Genomic DNA, 15756 nt, shown 5'->3' on the forward strand with positions numbered 1-15756 from the left:
AAAAAAAAAACATAATTACTTTAAAACATCATTAACTTTTTAAGGCAAAAATAGCAATAATATATTGTGAGGTTTATGGTGAAGTAAAATGTATAATAACAGCAGCACAAAAACCAGGAGGAGAGAGATGGAAATACACTGTTATAAGGACTTATACTGTGCGTGGAATGGTATATTACTTGAAGGTAGACTGGTAAGTTGAAGATGAAAGGAACCATCAAAATAATACAACAAGTAATTACAGCCATTGATCCAAAAAACAAGATACAATGGAGTCATAAAAAATATTCAACCCTCAAGAGAATGAGAAGACAGGCCACAGATGGGGAGAAAATAATTGCAAAAGACACACTGGTTAAAGGACTGTTCTTCACAATATATAAAAAACTTTTTTTTTTTTTATTTTGAGGGAGAAAGGGAACAAGTGGAGGAAGGGCAGAGAGAAAGGAAGAGAGAGAATCCCAAGCAGGCTCTGTGCTGACAGCACTGATGGCAGAGCCTGAGCTCATGAACCATGAGATCATGACCTGAGCCAAAATTGAGAATCAGACGCTTAACCCACTGAGCCACTCTGGCACCCCCAAAATATACAAAGAACTCTTAAAATTCGACAATAAAAATAAAAGAGCCAAAGACTTTAACAGACACCTCACCAAAGAAGACTTAAGATGGCAAATAAGCACATGAAGAAATGCTCCACATCATATGTCATCAGGGAAATGCAAATTAAAATGATGACCATACCTATTAGAATGACCAAAATCCAGAACATTGACAACACCAAATACTGGCAAGGATGTGGTACAACAGGAACTCTCATTCATTGTTGGTAGGAATGCAAAGTTATACAATTACTTTGGAAGACAGTTTGGTAGTTTCTTAAAAAACTAAACATACTTTTACCATTCAGTCCAATAATCATGCTTCTTGGTATTTATCCAAAGGAGTTAAAACTTAGGTTTATACAGAAACCTGCAAAGGATTTTTGTAGCACCTTTTTAAAAATTTTTATAAAATGTTTATTTTTGAGACAGAAGGAGACGGAGCTTGAGGCAGGGAGGGGCAGTGAGAGAGGGAGACACAGAATCCGAAGCAGGCTCCAGGCTCTGAGCTGTCAGCACAGAGGCCGATGGGGGGCTCGAACCCATGAACTGTGAGCTCATGACCTGAGCCAAAGTTGGATGCTTAACTGACTGAGCCACCCAGGTGCTCCTATAGCAGCTTTCTTAATAATTGCCAAAACTTGGAAGCAACCAAGATATTCTTAAGCAGGTGAATGGATAAATAAACTGTGGCACATCCAGACAATAGAATATTATTTTGCACTAAGAAAAAATGAGCTATCAAGCCAGGAAAACATATGGAGGAAGCTTAAATACATACTTAAATAAGTCAGTATGAAAAGCCTGCATACTGTATGATTCCACATATATGACATTCTGGAAAAGGCAAAACTATGGAGACAGTAAAAATATCAGTGGTTTCCAGAAGTTAGATGGAAAGGGAAGAATTAATATGCAAAGCACAAAGGACTTTTAGGGCAGTGAAACTATTCTGTATGATTCTGTAATGGTGGATACGTGTCATTATACATCTGTCCAAAGCCGTAGAATGTACAACACTAAGAGTAAACCCTAGTGTAAACTATGGACTTAAAATGATAATGATGTGGGGCACCTGGGTGGCTTAGTCGGTTAAGCGACCGACTTTCGCTTAGGTCATGATCTCGCGGTTCGTGGGTTCGGGCCCCGCATCGGGCTTTGTGCTGACTGCCAGCTCAGAGCCTGGAGCCTGTTTCAGTCTGTGACTCCCTCTCTCTCTGACCTCCCCTGCTCATGCTCTCTCTCTCTCTCTCTCCTAGAAATAAATAAAACATTAAAAATATATATATAAAAAAATAATGATGTGTCAATGTAGATGTATCACTTGTAACAAATATACAACTCTAATGGGGGATGTTGATAATGGGAAAGGCTATACGTATGTAGGGGCAGAGGGCATATGAGAAATCTATGTACTTTTTGCCCAGTTTTGCTATGAACTTAAAACTGCTCTAATCTTTTTAAAAATATTTAATCTAAAGAGGGCAGAACACTGTTATTCAACATAGTATTGAAAGTCTTAGCCTCAGCAATCAGACAACACAAAGAAATAAAAGGCATCCAAATAGGCCAAGAGGAGGTCAAATTTTCACTCTTTGCAAATGACATGATACTCTATATGGAAAACCCAAAAGATTCTAGCAAAAAACTGCTAGAACTGATCCATTAATTCAGCAGAGTTGCAGAATATAAAATTAATGCACAGAAATTGGTTGCATTCCTATATACCCATAATGAAGCAACAGAAAGAGAAATCAAGGAATCAGTCCCATTTATAATTGCATCAAAACCCATAAAATACCTAGGAATAAATCTAACCAAAGAGGTGAAAAATCTATATGCTGAAAACTATAGAAAGCTTATGAAAGAAATTGAAGAAGACAGAAAAAATGGAAAAATATTCTGTGCTCCTTGATAGGAAGAACAAATATTGTTAAAATGTCATTACTACCCAAAGCAATCTACATATTGAATGCAATACCTATCAAAATAACACGAGCATTCTTCACAGAGGTAGGACAGACAGTCCTAAAATTTGTATAGAACCAGAAAAGACCCCGAATAGCCAAAGCAATCTTGAAAAAGAAAACAAAGCTGGAGGCATCACAATCCCAGACTTCAAGATGTATTACAAAGCTGTAATCATCAAGACAGTATGGTACTGGCACAAAAACAAGACACTCAGATCAACAGAACAGAATACAGAACCCAGAAATGGACCCACAAACCTGGCCAACTAATCTTTGACAAAACAGGAAAGAATATCCAATGGAATAAAGACAGTCTCTTTAGCAAATGGTGCTGGGAAAACTGGACAGCAACATGCAGAAAAATGAACCTGGACCACTTTCTTATACCATCCATACACAAAAATAAACTCAAAATGGATGAAGGGCCTAAAGTAAGACAGGTAGCCATCAAAATCCTTGATGAGAAAGCAGGCAAGAACCTCTTTGACCTTGGCCACAACAAATTGTTACTCAGCGTGTCTCTGGAGACCAGGTAAACCAAAGCAAAAATGGACTATTGGGACCTCATCAAAATAAAAACATCTGTGCAGCAAAGGAAGCAATCAGTGAAACTAAAAGGCATCCGACAGAATTGGAAAAGATATTTGCAAATACATATCAGATAAAGGGTTAGTATCCAAAATCTATAGAGAACTTATCAAACTCAGCACCCAAAAAACAAATAATCCAGTGAAGAAATGGGCAAAAGACATGAATAGACACTTCTCCAGTGAAGACATCCAGATGGCCAATGGACACATGAAAAAATGCTCAACATCACTCATCATCAGGGAAATATAAATCAAAACCACAATGAGATACCACCTCACACCTGTCAGAATAGCTAACATTAACAACAACAGATGTTGGGGAGGATGTGGAAAAAGAGGATCTCTTTTGCACTGCTAGTGGGAATGCAAACTGGTGCAGCCACTCTGGAAAACACTATGGAGGTTCCTCAAAAAATTAAATATATAACTACTTTATGACCCAGCGATTGCACTACTAGGTATTTATCCAAGAGATACAGGTATGCTGTTTCGAAGGGCAGCTATAAACATGTACCCCAATGTTTATAGCAGCACTATCAACAATAGCCAAAGTATAAAGAGCCCAAATGTCCATTGATGGATGAATGGATAAAGAAGATATAGCATATATATACAATGGAATATTTCTCAGCAATCAAAAAGAATGAAATCTTGCCATTTGCAACTACGTGGATGGAACTAGAGGGTATTATGTTAAGTGAAATTAGAGAAAGAGAAATATCATATGACTTCACTCATATGAGAACTTTAAGATGCAAAACAGATGAACATAAGGGAAGAGAAGCAAAAATAATATAAAAACAGGAAGGAGGACAAAACAAAAGAGACTCTTAAATATTGAGAACAAACAGAGGTAGCTGGAGGGGTTGTGGGAGGGGGGATAAACTAAATGGTTAAGGGGCTTAAGGAATCTACTCCAGAAATCACTGTTGCACCATGTGCTAATTTGGATGTAAATTATAAAAGTAAATAAGTTATAGAAAGTAAAATAATAAATAAAAGAACACCTTAAAAATAAATAAATGATGAAAAAATAAAAGAAGGCAGAAAAAGAGGAAAATGAAGGAAAGAGAACAAAATATAGGTGAGACAAATAGACAACAATTAGCAAAATGATATATTTAAACTCAGCCGTATCAATTATATTAAATATAAATGGTCCTTACAACTATTTACATTAAAAGGCAGAAATTGTTAGATTGAATAAAGCAAGAGCCAACTTGCTTATATATGGAAAAATATATACTGCCTACAAGGATCCCACTTTAAATATAAAGAAAGAAATAGATTAAAAGTGTAAAAGTATGGGAAAAGATATACTGTGCTTACACAGTAAGAGCACTGAAGAGGGGCACCTGGCTGGCTCAGTTGGTAGAGCATGTGACTCTTGATTACAGGGTTGTAAGTTGGAGCCCCATGTTGGGTGTAGTGATTACTTGAAAATAAATTTTTTTTTTCATTGTAAATGCTTTGTTACTTTTTTTTTTTTTACAAATAGTTTATTGTCAAATTAGTTTCCACATAACACTCAGTGCTCATCCCCAAAGGTGTCCTCCTCCATGCCCATCCCCCCTCCCCCCCACATCCATCAGTCCTCAGTTTTTGTCAGCATTCAAGAGTCTCTCATGGTTTGCCTCTCTCCCTTTCCCCCACCATTTCCGCCCTTCTTCTCCCCCTTGTTCCTCCGTCAAGTTCCTCCTAATCCTCCTATACGTGCAAACATATGATATTTGTCCTTCTCTGCCTGACTTATTTCGCTCAGCATAACACCCTCAAGGTCCATCCATGTTGCTACACATGGCCAGATTTCATTGTTTCTCATTGCCATGTAGTATTCCATGGTATAGATAAACCACATCTTCTTGATCCATTCATCTGGTGATGGACACTTAGGCTCTTTCCATGTTTTAGCTATTGTGGAGAGTGCTGCTATGAACATTGGGGTCCATGTGCTCCTATGCATCAGCATTTCTGTATCCCTTGGGTAAATTCCTAGCAGTGCTATTGCTGGGTCATAGGGGAGTTCTATTGTTAGTTTCCTGAGGAACCTCCACACTGTTTTCCAGAGGGGCTGTACCAGTTTACATTCCCACCAACAGTGTAGGAGGGTGCCCGTTTCTCCACATCCTCGCCAGCATCTAGAGTTCTCTGATTTGCTCATTTTAGCCACTCTGACTGGTGTGAGGTGGTATCTCAGTGTGGTTTTGATTTGTATTTCCCTGATGAGGAGGGATGCTGAGCATCGTGAAAATAAAATTTTTTAAAAAACACTTAAGAGGCTATAAAGTAGGGGTGCCTGGGTGGCTTAGTTGGTTAAGCATCCAACTCTTTTGATTTCAGCTCAGTTAATCATCTCATCATTGTGAGATCAAGCCCTACCTTGGGCTCTGCACTGAGCATGGAGGCTGCTTAAAATTCTCTGTCCCTCTCCCTTGGCCCCTCCCATGCACATGTACATGGTCTCTGTCTCTCTCAAAAAGAAAAAAGAGACTATAAAGTAGATTTCAGAGCAAAGAATGTTACAAGGGATAAAGAGTCATTTCATAATGATGAATACAATACAGTGAGTACAATGTAATGAAGATGATAGTCCCAAACATTCATGAAACTTTGGAAAGAACTTTAAAGTAAATGAAGCAAAACTGATAGAATTGTAAAGCAAAAATAGACAACTCCACAATGTTATTTGGAGATTTCAACACACTTCTCTCAATAATGATAGAACATGTAAACAAAAAATCAGTATAAGTCTATGGAAGTCTTAAATAACACTATGAATTAACTTGACCTAACTGGTATTTATAAAACCCTTTGCCCAACTACAGCAGAATATTCTTTTCAAGTGCAAAAGGGACATTTAACAAGATAGGCCATATTTTGAGCCATTAAATACTTGTCAGTAATCTTAAAGAGGATTCAATTTATACAAACTATGCTTTTGACTACAATAGGATTAAAGTAAAATCAATGACAAAAAGATATCTAGAGGGGCACCTGGGTGGCTCATTTGGTTAAGCATCTGACTCTTAATTTCCGATCAGGTCATGATCTCACAGTTCATGGGTTTGAGCCCTGTGTCAAGCAGAGCCTGCTTAGGATTCTCTGTCTCCCTCTCTGGCTCAGAAATAAATAGTAAACCTAAAAAAAAATGATATCAAGAAAACTCCAAATATTTGGAAATTAAATGATACACTTATAAATAACCCATGAGTCAAATACAAAATCAAAAGGGAAATTAGAAAAGTATTTTAATTTAATTTAAATGGAAATGCAAATTATCAAAAGCTGTGAGATATCGATAAAGCAGTACTTGAAAAAATACCTATGTTAGAAAAGAAAAGGTCTTAAATCAGTGATTTCAGCTTCCAGTCTAGACTAGAACAAGAGCAAATTAGAAGAAATTAGATAATAAAGTCAAAGTGGAAGTCAGCATAATAGAAAACAAAAAAACAGTAGAAAAAAATCAATGAGACTTAAAGGCGGTTCACTGAAAAGATTAATAAAATTGATAAACATTTAGCCAGACTAATCAGGATAAAGCAGAGAAGACACAAATTTCTACTACCAGAAATTAGAGAGGTGATATCAGATATTAAAAGGATTATCAGGGACTATTATGAACAAAGTTTACTTCAATAAATTTGACAACTTAGATTAAATGGACAAATTCCTTGAAAGACAGAAATTACCAAAGTTCACTCAAGAAGAAATAGCACTATGTACCTAGTTCCCTATTAAAGAGATTGAATTTTCAGTTGAAAACCTTAATATTGAGGTTTACCATAATATTGAGACTATTTTAAAACTGTCAAGACTCGATAATAAGAAAACCCAGTTTTTAAAATGGTCACAATATTTGAACATACATTTCACAAAACAAGATAAACAGCAAATAAACACACAAGAAAGATGCTTAACATTATTATTTTTGGTCATTAGGGAAAGGCAGGTCAGAACCACAATGAGACACCATTTCACATCTACATGGAATAAAAAGCCTGACCATACCAGGTATTGGCAAGGATGTGGAAGAACTGGAACTCTTATACCCTATTTGCAGGAATAAAAAGTGGTACAACCACTCTAGAGAACAGTTTGGCAGTTTCTTAAAAAGTTAAATATACATATCATATGATCCAGCCATCCTCCTCCTAAGTGTTTAAGAGAAATGAAAGCATGTCTATACAAAATTTATACACTAATGTTCATGGCATTTCTGCCATATTTGTAATAACCCAAAACTGGAAACAGCCCAATGTCAATAGGTAAATGGATAAATAAACTGTGGTGTATCCATTCAATGGAATACTACTCATCAATAAAAGGAATGAACTGTTAATATACACAGTAGTGTGGATGAATCTCTAGCCATGCTGAATGAAAACCTGGAAATACTGGATCAGTATGAGTCCAGATGAATACTGGACTCTTGCTGCTGTCCCTCCAACTTGGAAAGCTGTTACCCACAACTTGAGCAAACAAATTTCCACAAACTTCATGACTTAAAAACAACAGAAATTTTAGTATCATGGTTCTGGAGTCTAGAAGTCTGAAATCAAGATTTTAGCAGAGCTGTGCTCCCTCCAAAGGCTCTAAGAAAGAATCCTTCCTTTCCTCTTCCAATTTCTGGTGGCTCCAGATGTTCCTTGGCTTGTAGCCACATTACTCTAGTCTCTCCCTCCATCTTCACATGGCCTACTGTTATCTCTCTCAAATTTCCCTGTCTCTCTCATTAAGGACACCTGTCATTAGAATTAGTGCCCACTCTAAACCCATGATGATCTTATCTTGAGATTCTTAATTACATTTGAAAAGACCTTTTTTCCAAATAAGGTCTCATTCTGTGGGTCAAGACTTGGACATACCTTTTTGGGAGCCATTGTTCTGCTCACTACAGCCATCCACATCTTCGGATTTCCAGGGATAAAGACATAATACCCTAGATTTCAGGGTAAGGCTCGCATCATTATCACAGAACCTAGGATATATAGATAGGATCTAGAAATGTTTCAGCCTGTGAAGACCTTTTTCTTGGGCCTTCCTGATATCCCAGTGAGCTCTCAAAAGGAAATGATTTGACCTCTTTTGCCCCCTTCTGTTGTTATAGTGATGGCTTATAGCCTCTGGGCCATTCATATCATAGTCCAATTAATTTGGCAGATGGCTAGTGAACTCAAGGTCTTACTCAGTAGTCCTAGGTCTTGGAAGGAGGGAACATTTATTGAATCCTGAATCTGTGCCAAGATTTCCACTTTAATACCACAAAGATCCTACAAAATAGGTTGTAGTTTTCCTATTTTATAAATGAAGAAACTAGTTAGAGAACTTTTCTAATTTGGCCAGAATCATATAGTCAGTAAGTGGCGAGGCTAGGTAGGCTTTGTACTGAGGTCTCCTGGTTCCAAAGCCTAGTAATATTGTTACCATATAGGACTGGTATAGGAATGTACCATACCAGATAACCCAAGGAAGATGAGTTATCAGAGGCACTCATGAGTAAAACTTGTGCTTCTGCACTTAATATCATTACTGTTTCCTTGTAACGTCCCCTTGGTGATAAATAACTTGATAGTGGCACAAGAGTGGCACCCAGTGGCTTCAGCTAAAAATTACAAGGGTCAAATTATTTTACCTCTGGACAGTTGCTCAGTTTCCATTTCTGTTTCTTTAAATGTATGTTTGTTTATTTATTTTTGAGATGGGGGATAGGCAGAGAGAGGGAATCCCAAGAAGACTCCGTGCTGTCAGCTCAGAGCCTGACACGGGGCTCGAACTGATGAACCATGAGATCATGACTTGAGCTGAAACCGAGAGTTGGTTGTTCAACTGACTGAGCCAACCAGACACCTCCTCAATTTCCATTTTTAAACCCAATAAAGTAGAATAGATGCCCTCTTGAATAATATGGAATAAAACCATCTATGGCCATTATATAGTTTATGTTGAAGTAGAAGAAATGAGAGAATATGTATTTAGTTTTATAGAAAATATTTAGGAAAAAGGCCATGCCAGGAGTGGAGATTTATAGCTTGGGTGTTGGAACATTGGACAGTGGGCCATGAAGGACAGAAGGTAGTTCTCCAGGGCTAGTGTCACCGATGTATGTAGTGGCTGAAAATGTAAACCCATAAAAGAAGTGACAGGGAGGTAGTTTTCTCAGGAAAGGGACAGTTTCCCAGTGTGTGTATGTGCGTGCGTGTGGGGGGGGGGGGGGGGGGGNAGTTAAATGTCTCACAGTGTTAAATCCAAGGAGGTGTATCCTGAAGATAGAGCTGTCTCATTTGGGGTAACCTGATGATGAATGAGGGTATACAGAATTCCCCTAGGTCTGAGACCTTTATATCTGAGTGTGGGTATTTCCTTGGTGATACTATTTTCAGAATAAGAGAAGGTTTTATCTATTGCTTGGGATTTTCCAGGCAGGAATGAAGTAAAAGAATAAGATTTCTCTTGGGGCATGTGGGTGGCTCAGTCAATTAAGCGTCAGACTTCGGCTCAGGTCATGATCTTGCTGTTCATGGGTTTGAGCCCCGCATCAGACTCTGTGCTGACAGTTCCCAGAGCCGGGAGCCTGCTTCAGATTCTGTGTCTTCCTCTTTCTCTCTGCCCTTCCCCCGTTAGCGGTCTGTCTCTTATTTTCACACACAAAAATAAACATTAAAAAAAAAAAAAAAAAGAATAAGCTTTCTCTCAAAGAAAAAAATGGAAATTTTCTTCATACTGTTTCTTTTTTCACACCATTAAGGGCATCTTTACAAATCTGTGTTCCTTGGAATGTACTTATATTTGAAATTTGATTTAGTGAACAATACATGATTACTGTTAACTACTACCATCCTAGTGGGTGTAAAGTAATTTTTATTTAGTTATAACTCACATACCATAAAATTTACCATTTTAAATTGTACAATTTAGTGGCTTTAATCACTGTGTTGTGCAACAATCACCACTGAATTCCACAGTATCTCCATCATGCCAGAAAGAAACTCTGTACTTATTTGTAGTCAGTCCCAATTCCTCCACCTCCCATCCCCTGGCAACCACCAGTCTACTTTCTGCCTCCATGGACTTGCCTATACTGGTTCACGTAAATGGAATTACAATAGGTAGCCTTTTGTGTCTGGTTTCTTTCACGGAGCATGTTTTCAAGATTCATCCATGTTGTAACATGTGATGGTACTTCATTCCTTTTTATGGTTGAGTAATATCCTTTTGTATGGATGTCCCATATTTTTCTACCCATTCATCAGTTGATGGACCTTTGTGTTGTTTGCACTTTTTGGCAATTATGAATAATGCTGTGAACATTTTTGGGTGGACATGTTTGTAAATCTCTTGGTTATATATCTAGTAGTAGAATTGCTGGGTCATATAATAACTCTATGTTTAACTTTTTTAGTAACTTTCAAACTGTTTTCCAAACTGGCCATTTTACTTTCCCAACAGTAATGTGTAATGGTTCCAGTTTTCTACGTCACTACCATTGGTATTGTCTATTATTATTGTTGTTATTATTACTTCTACCATCCTTGTGGGTGTAAAGTAGTATCTCATAGTGGTTTTGATTTGCATTTCCCTGATGAATTAATACTGAGCATCTTTTCATTGGTTTATTGGCCATTTTGTATCACTTCTTTGGAGAAAGGTCTCCAACTCCATCAAACCCACTTTTAATTAGTTGTTTGTTATTTTATTGTTAAAATTACAAGAGTTCTTTATCCTGGACACAACTCCCTTATCAGATATGATTTGCAAATATTTTCTCCCATTCTTGTGGGCTGATTTTTCACTTTCTTTATAGTATTCTTTGAAGCACAAAAGTTTTTAATTTTGATGAAGAGGGTGTCTGTTTTTAAATACTTGTATCTTTGAAAAATAAGAAGCTAGGAGGATTGGGTTCTGATCTTAGTAAGCTTAGAGAAACTTTTGTTTCTTTATCCAAATTGAACCAAGTGTGGCAGGGCTTTGAAAGGCTACAGAAGACCACAAATGTGCCCTGTGGCTTCCCAGGTTTGACTTCAGTCAGTTATATGTTGAGCACTTACATGTGCAAGACACTGTGCTAGCTATAAAATGATATAGGCACAATGAACCTTACCTTTCAAGGAATTTTAAATGTGGAAAATGGACACACATAAAAATGATAGGGGCACCTGGGTGACTCAGTCGGTTGAGCATCCAACTTTGGCTCAGGTCACAATCTCATGGTTTAGGGGTTCGAGCCCCGCGTTGGGCTCTGTGCTGACAGCTCAGAGCCTGGAGCCTGTCTTCAGATTCTGTGTCTCCCTCTTTCTCTGACCCTCCCCTGTTCATGCCGTCTCTCTCAAAAATAAGTAAATCATTAAAAAAAATTTTTTTTTAATGATAAACAAGGGCAGGCCGTGCACCTTCAGAGCCTGAGGAACGGGGCAGATGGTAAGCAAGTGACAGAGTTCAGAGGAGGCAGAAAATGCCTGGAGTACCTGGAATGAGCTGCATGCAAAGGCTCTAACACAAGGAAGCCTTGATGATTGGGGTTAGGTAGGGGAGACCCACATAAGCAAAGAGGAAGAGGGAATTCCAGGTAAGGGAGAGCAGCCCTGTGAGGCCAATGAAGCCATCAGGCACACTTGTGTCACTGGAGCTTATTCATGTTCCTATAAAACTCACTTAGGACTTCTGATTTTTAAAGCAGCTCCTCCCAGAAAAAAATGCAGAGCAGAGCACAGAGGATGCACATGAGAACAGCAGTCCAGAGCTCCCTGGAGGTAAGGGATCAGCTTCTCAGGTGAGTCTAGGACCAAAGCTCAGAAGTAAAGTATATTGGCTTCAAGCTTTCAAACTGTACCTTCCACCACAGCAAAATCATGGGATTTGGCCAGCTTCTGCCACCACTATGGGTATTCTGGAGCAGCAGGGGGCATTCCCTCCCCAAAACTGGTATGACAGAACTAGAAATTCCTCATAATGTTGTACAGTTAAAGACAGCTGCACATGAAGGGGCAGGGCCCTGAATCTAACTGGTTCTTTTGTGTTTTTTTCTCATTACTGCTGATGCTGCTGTTCTCCCTGGTTTGGGTTACTACCCTGGGGCTCTGGAAGCTACTCCTGGGTGCAGGATACCACCTCAGTCTTGATGTATGTTATAGGGAGTGTGACATGATGGTGATTATCGTGGTCTTTCCCCCAGCTCCCTCCAACACTCACACAGCCTTCAGAGCCAGCAGCGGCAGAGAGATGTGTGTATGGCTGGAAACCATGCTAGCCACAGGTGCCTGAGCCCGATAGTGCAGGTGCCAGGCACTATTCTGACCTTTTAAGATGTCCTTAATGCTCTTAATTGTGAAAACAATCCTATGACGTAGTGTTACTATTTTCATTTTACAGATTAACCGAAGCCCAGAGATGTCACTAAACTTACCCAAGGTCACACAGCTAGTAAATGGCAGAGCCAGAATTCAAACCGAGGCAGTCTGGCTCCAGAGCCAAGACTAGCAGGGTTGCACCATCAAACAAAACAGTACCTGGGCTGGAGGGGATTTGGGGAGTGACTTCAGCACCTATACTTAGTTGGTAAAACTCATCTTTCCAGGGCCACAACTACAACATGCTGCATGATGTCCAAACTTAGGCCTGAGAGGTGTTCCTGAATCATTGTTGTTGAACCACATTTTAAATGTTGTGGGGGCTGTTGCTACTGAAAGAACCCTGCAGTGAAGGCTGGCATAATAAAGCAAAGAATCTATTTTTATATATTCATATTTGGAGATTTAAAAGAATGGAAGTATACCACATACAAGTCAGTATTTATGCAGTGAAGAGTAAAAGAATAAGTACTTTCCTTAGAAGGAAGAAATTAACATTCTATCCAGCACCTATGGACCCAGGAGGATGCTAGGCTTTTCAAGTGACTGCTCTGACAGTGACCCTTTGGTATGGGCAGCACTAGTCCCCTTTCACAAGAGACAACCCAGACTCAGGCTGGGTAGAGTGTTCTGCAGGAAGATAATGTAAATTTCAGCCCATGCTTTCTCTACTGCAGTATAAGCCTTAAAATCTAGGCATTTATATCTGGTGAAACTGCCCCACCCCCACCCCCCGGAAGACTGCTTGAGCTGCTCAGCTTTACAAAGCTGCAACTGCAGTCACCATCAATCCTATATCATCAATCCCACATGGGCAGTTCTGCTAAAGAAAATCACTGAAATCTGGATGATGCCACCATACATCCATGGTCCATTTACTTGTGGCCTCCAGCTATCAGTCCTTTGTGTCGTCTTTCTGGCCTTCTCATCAGCGGCTACTCCATTCTTTAACAAATCTACCCAGCCTCTGCCCCCTGACTTAGTCTCCTATTTCAAACTTAGTGCCTACAAACTGTATTGGAATGGGGATGCATCCCTGCCAGGCCTCAGGGGTGGCATTAGCCCTGTTGCTTTCTCAGGATCTGTGTGCATCACTTCTGCACCTTCAGTTTTCCTTCTGAGTTCCTTCCTCTCACCAGGGCAATCTCATTACTTAAAAAGGCAATCTCCCATGATCTTGAACTTCTTCCATTTATTTCTCTCCATCACATCTCAGCCAGGGTTCTCAAAAAAGCAAGCTGTACCCTCTCCCTTTCTCCCTCCCAATTTAATTCCAACCCAGGGCACTTGCTTCCTCTGTGGCATCTGCCTGCAAGGTCTCTTGTATGGGAAGGCTTTGTATTTACCAAATTGTACATTTATCTTTACTGTGACTGAACTATTTACAGAATCCAGCACTGTAAGACTGTGACTCACTCTATTTCCCCCTCTGAGTGTTCTCTTTAACAGCCTTCCTTTGGCCACCCCTAAACTGCTTGTATAGCACTTCTTCCCTAGCTGCTCTCTTCCATCCCAGGTGTTGAACCTTACATCTGGGCTCAAGACTCCCCAGTTGGCATGACCAGCCCAGGCCTCTCTGAGTGCCAGATGGGAGATTTATCTGCTCACTAGGCAGGCCCATGTGGAGGTCCCATTGTTACCTCTACCATGATTAACAGCACCACTCCTTACCCAGTTTTTCACATCTGAAATGAGATTCATTTAAGATGCCACTCACTGTCATGTACCACACCTATTCTGTCACCAAGACCTGTCGATACGACCTCATGAATATACTTCTGACCCCTAGTGGTGCCTCCATCCACCCCTGCTGCCTTCCCTCTCCTGGGTTCTTGAGATCTTCCTGCTTTTAATTTGACTCTAGCCAACACCTTTGACAGAATAATCTAAGATACAAATTAACAATGCTATCTCCAGTGCTTATTAAAATTCTTCACTGTCCATTTCCTAAGATAAAAATCTTAGTCTTCTCAGATTCCTACTATAACCCCTTCAGATTCATCTCCTAGGAACCCCCTCCCCCATTTTGCATTTTATGTACAATACTAATTAATGCCTTTGGGTATTTGCCTCTTTCTGCCAGGAATTCCTTTCCTCTTCCTTGTTGGTCTGGCATATTTCTCTTCATCCTCTAAAACCCAGCTCAGACAACTCAGGGAAACCTTTCTACACCTGGTTAACAGCTTCTTTCCGTGTTCTCTCCCTGGGCTCTGTACACACCTCTGCATCCCTCCTAGCCTTTGTGAGCTTCATTCATTGAGCTACATTCCCAGGATCTGCTCAGAAAGAATTTATGGATCCAGACTCCCTCTAAATTTGCACAAGTGCATCAGTTAAAGGTAAGGGAGGGTGCCAGAGGGCACTGCTCAACACAGTCTAAGCCACGAAGGGTGGGGTGAGGCTGACTTTCAGGCAGGGGGATCACAGCTTGCCAGGCAGGAAAGAGCTGGATAGTGCAGACTCCATGAGGAATATGTGCAAAAAATGAATGAGCGGGTGCGAGACCCAAGTGAGGACTGAAACCAATCTTCAGCCTCAGTCTGTAGGTCCCGAGCTGCAGAGTGTTGATCCAGACAGACCTGATGAAAGGAATTTGAGATGGGAGGGCTAAAGAGAGACGGGACCAGATCCTCCCTTCTCCCAGGAGTCTCCAGCCTCAAGGGTCTTTCTAGCATAGGGCCGTGGGCGTAAGGTAAGTGGGCTTGTTTTCGCCTAGGAACCAGAGAGCAAGTGGAAAACAAGAGGCTCAAGAGAGACGGTCTCCGGCGGGGCAAGGAGGAGACGCAGGCTTTCCACTCTGCCAGGGCCCCGAGCCAATCAGAGGCCGCCGCACGCTGCACAGAGCCTACAGGGGGCTACCCGACCCCTAGCCGGAGCAGCGCGAGCCCCCGGGACGGCCTGGAGGTAACCGGAAGAGGGCCGCGCGGGGGAAGGCGGAGATGGCCGCTGCCGATGGGTCCTCACCCCTGGCTCCCTTTCCTTCCGCAGGACTCGCTGTGGCTGCAGGAAGTCTCCAATCTATCCGAGTGGCTGAATCCTGGCCCTGAGCCCTAAACTACGCGTGCCCTCCCCACGCGTCCACTGCTGCCCGCAGCTGCTGCGGCCGCGTGCTGTCTGTTCAATAAACCTGCTCCGCTCGCGCAGCTTCTGCTTCAGTGTCGGGGGCGGGGTCAGGGGCGGGGCGTCCGCGCTGCCGGATGACATCACCTGCGCTTGCGGTAGGCGCGGGTCGAGCGGCGGCGGGATCGCG

The 15756-nt window shown here is 40.8% G+C and overlaps 1 protein-coding gene across 1 annotated transcript in view; it reads left to right on the forward strand.

Annotated features, from left to right (window-relative positions):
* TOP6BL (TOP6B like initiator of meiotic double strand breaks) overlaps positions 1 to 15649 on the forward strand; it is a 48374-nt gene extending 32725 nt beyond the window's left edge. Inside the window, exons 12-14 of the mRNA XM_077771406.1 lie at positions 11834 to 11909; positions 15223 to 15410; positions 15495 to 15649. Coding sequence (XP_077627532.1) covers positions 11834 to 11909; positions 15223 to 15410; positions 15495 to 15560 — 330 coding nt within the window. The 3' untranslated portion in view covers positions 15561 to 15649. The remainder of the gene's footprint in view (positions 1 to 11833; positions 11910 to 15222; positions 15411 to 15494) is intronic.
* The last annotated feature ends 107 nt before the right edge of the window (positions 15650 to 15756 follow it).

Source organism: Crocuta crocuta, unplaced genomic scaffold (genome assembly GCF_008692635.1).
Source record: "Crocuta crocuta isolate KB4526 unplaced genomic scaffold, BGI_CrCroc_1.0 scaffold647, whole genome shotgun sequence".
NCBI classification, from domain to species: Eukaryota; Metazoa; Chordata; class Mammalia; order Carnivora; family Hyaenidae; genus Crocuta; species Crocuta crocuta.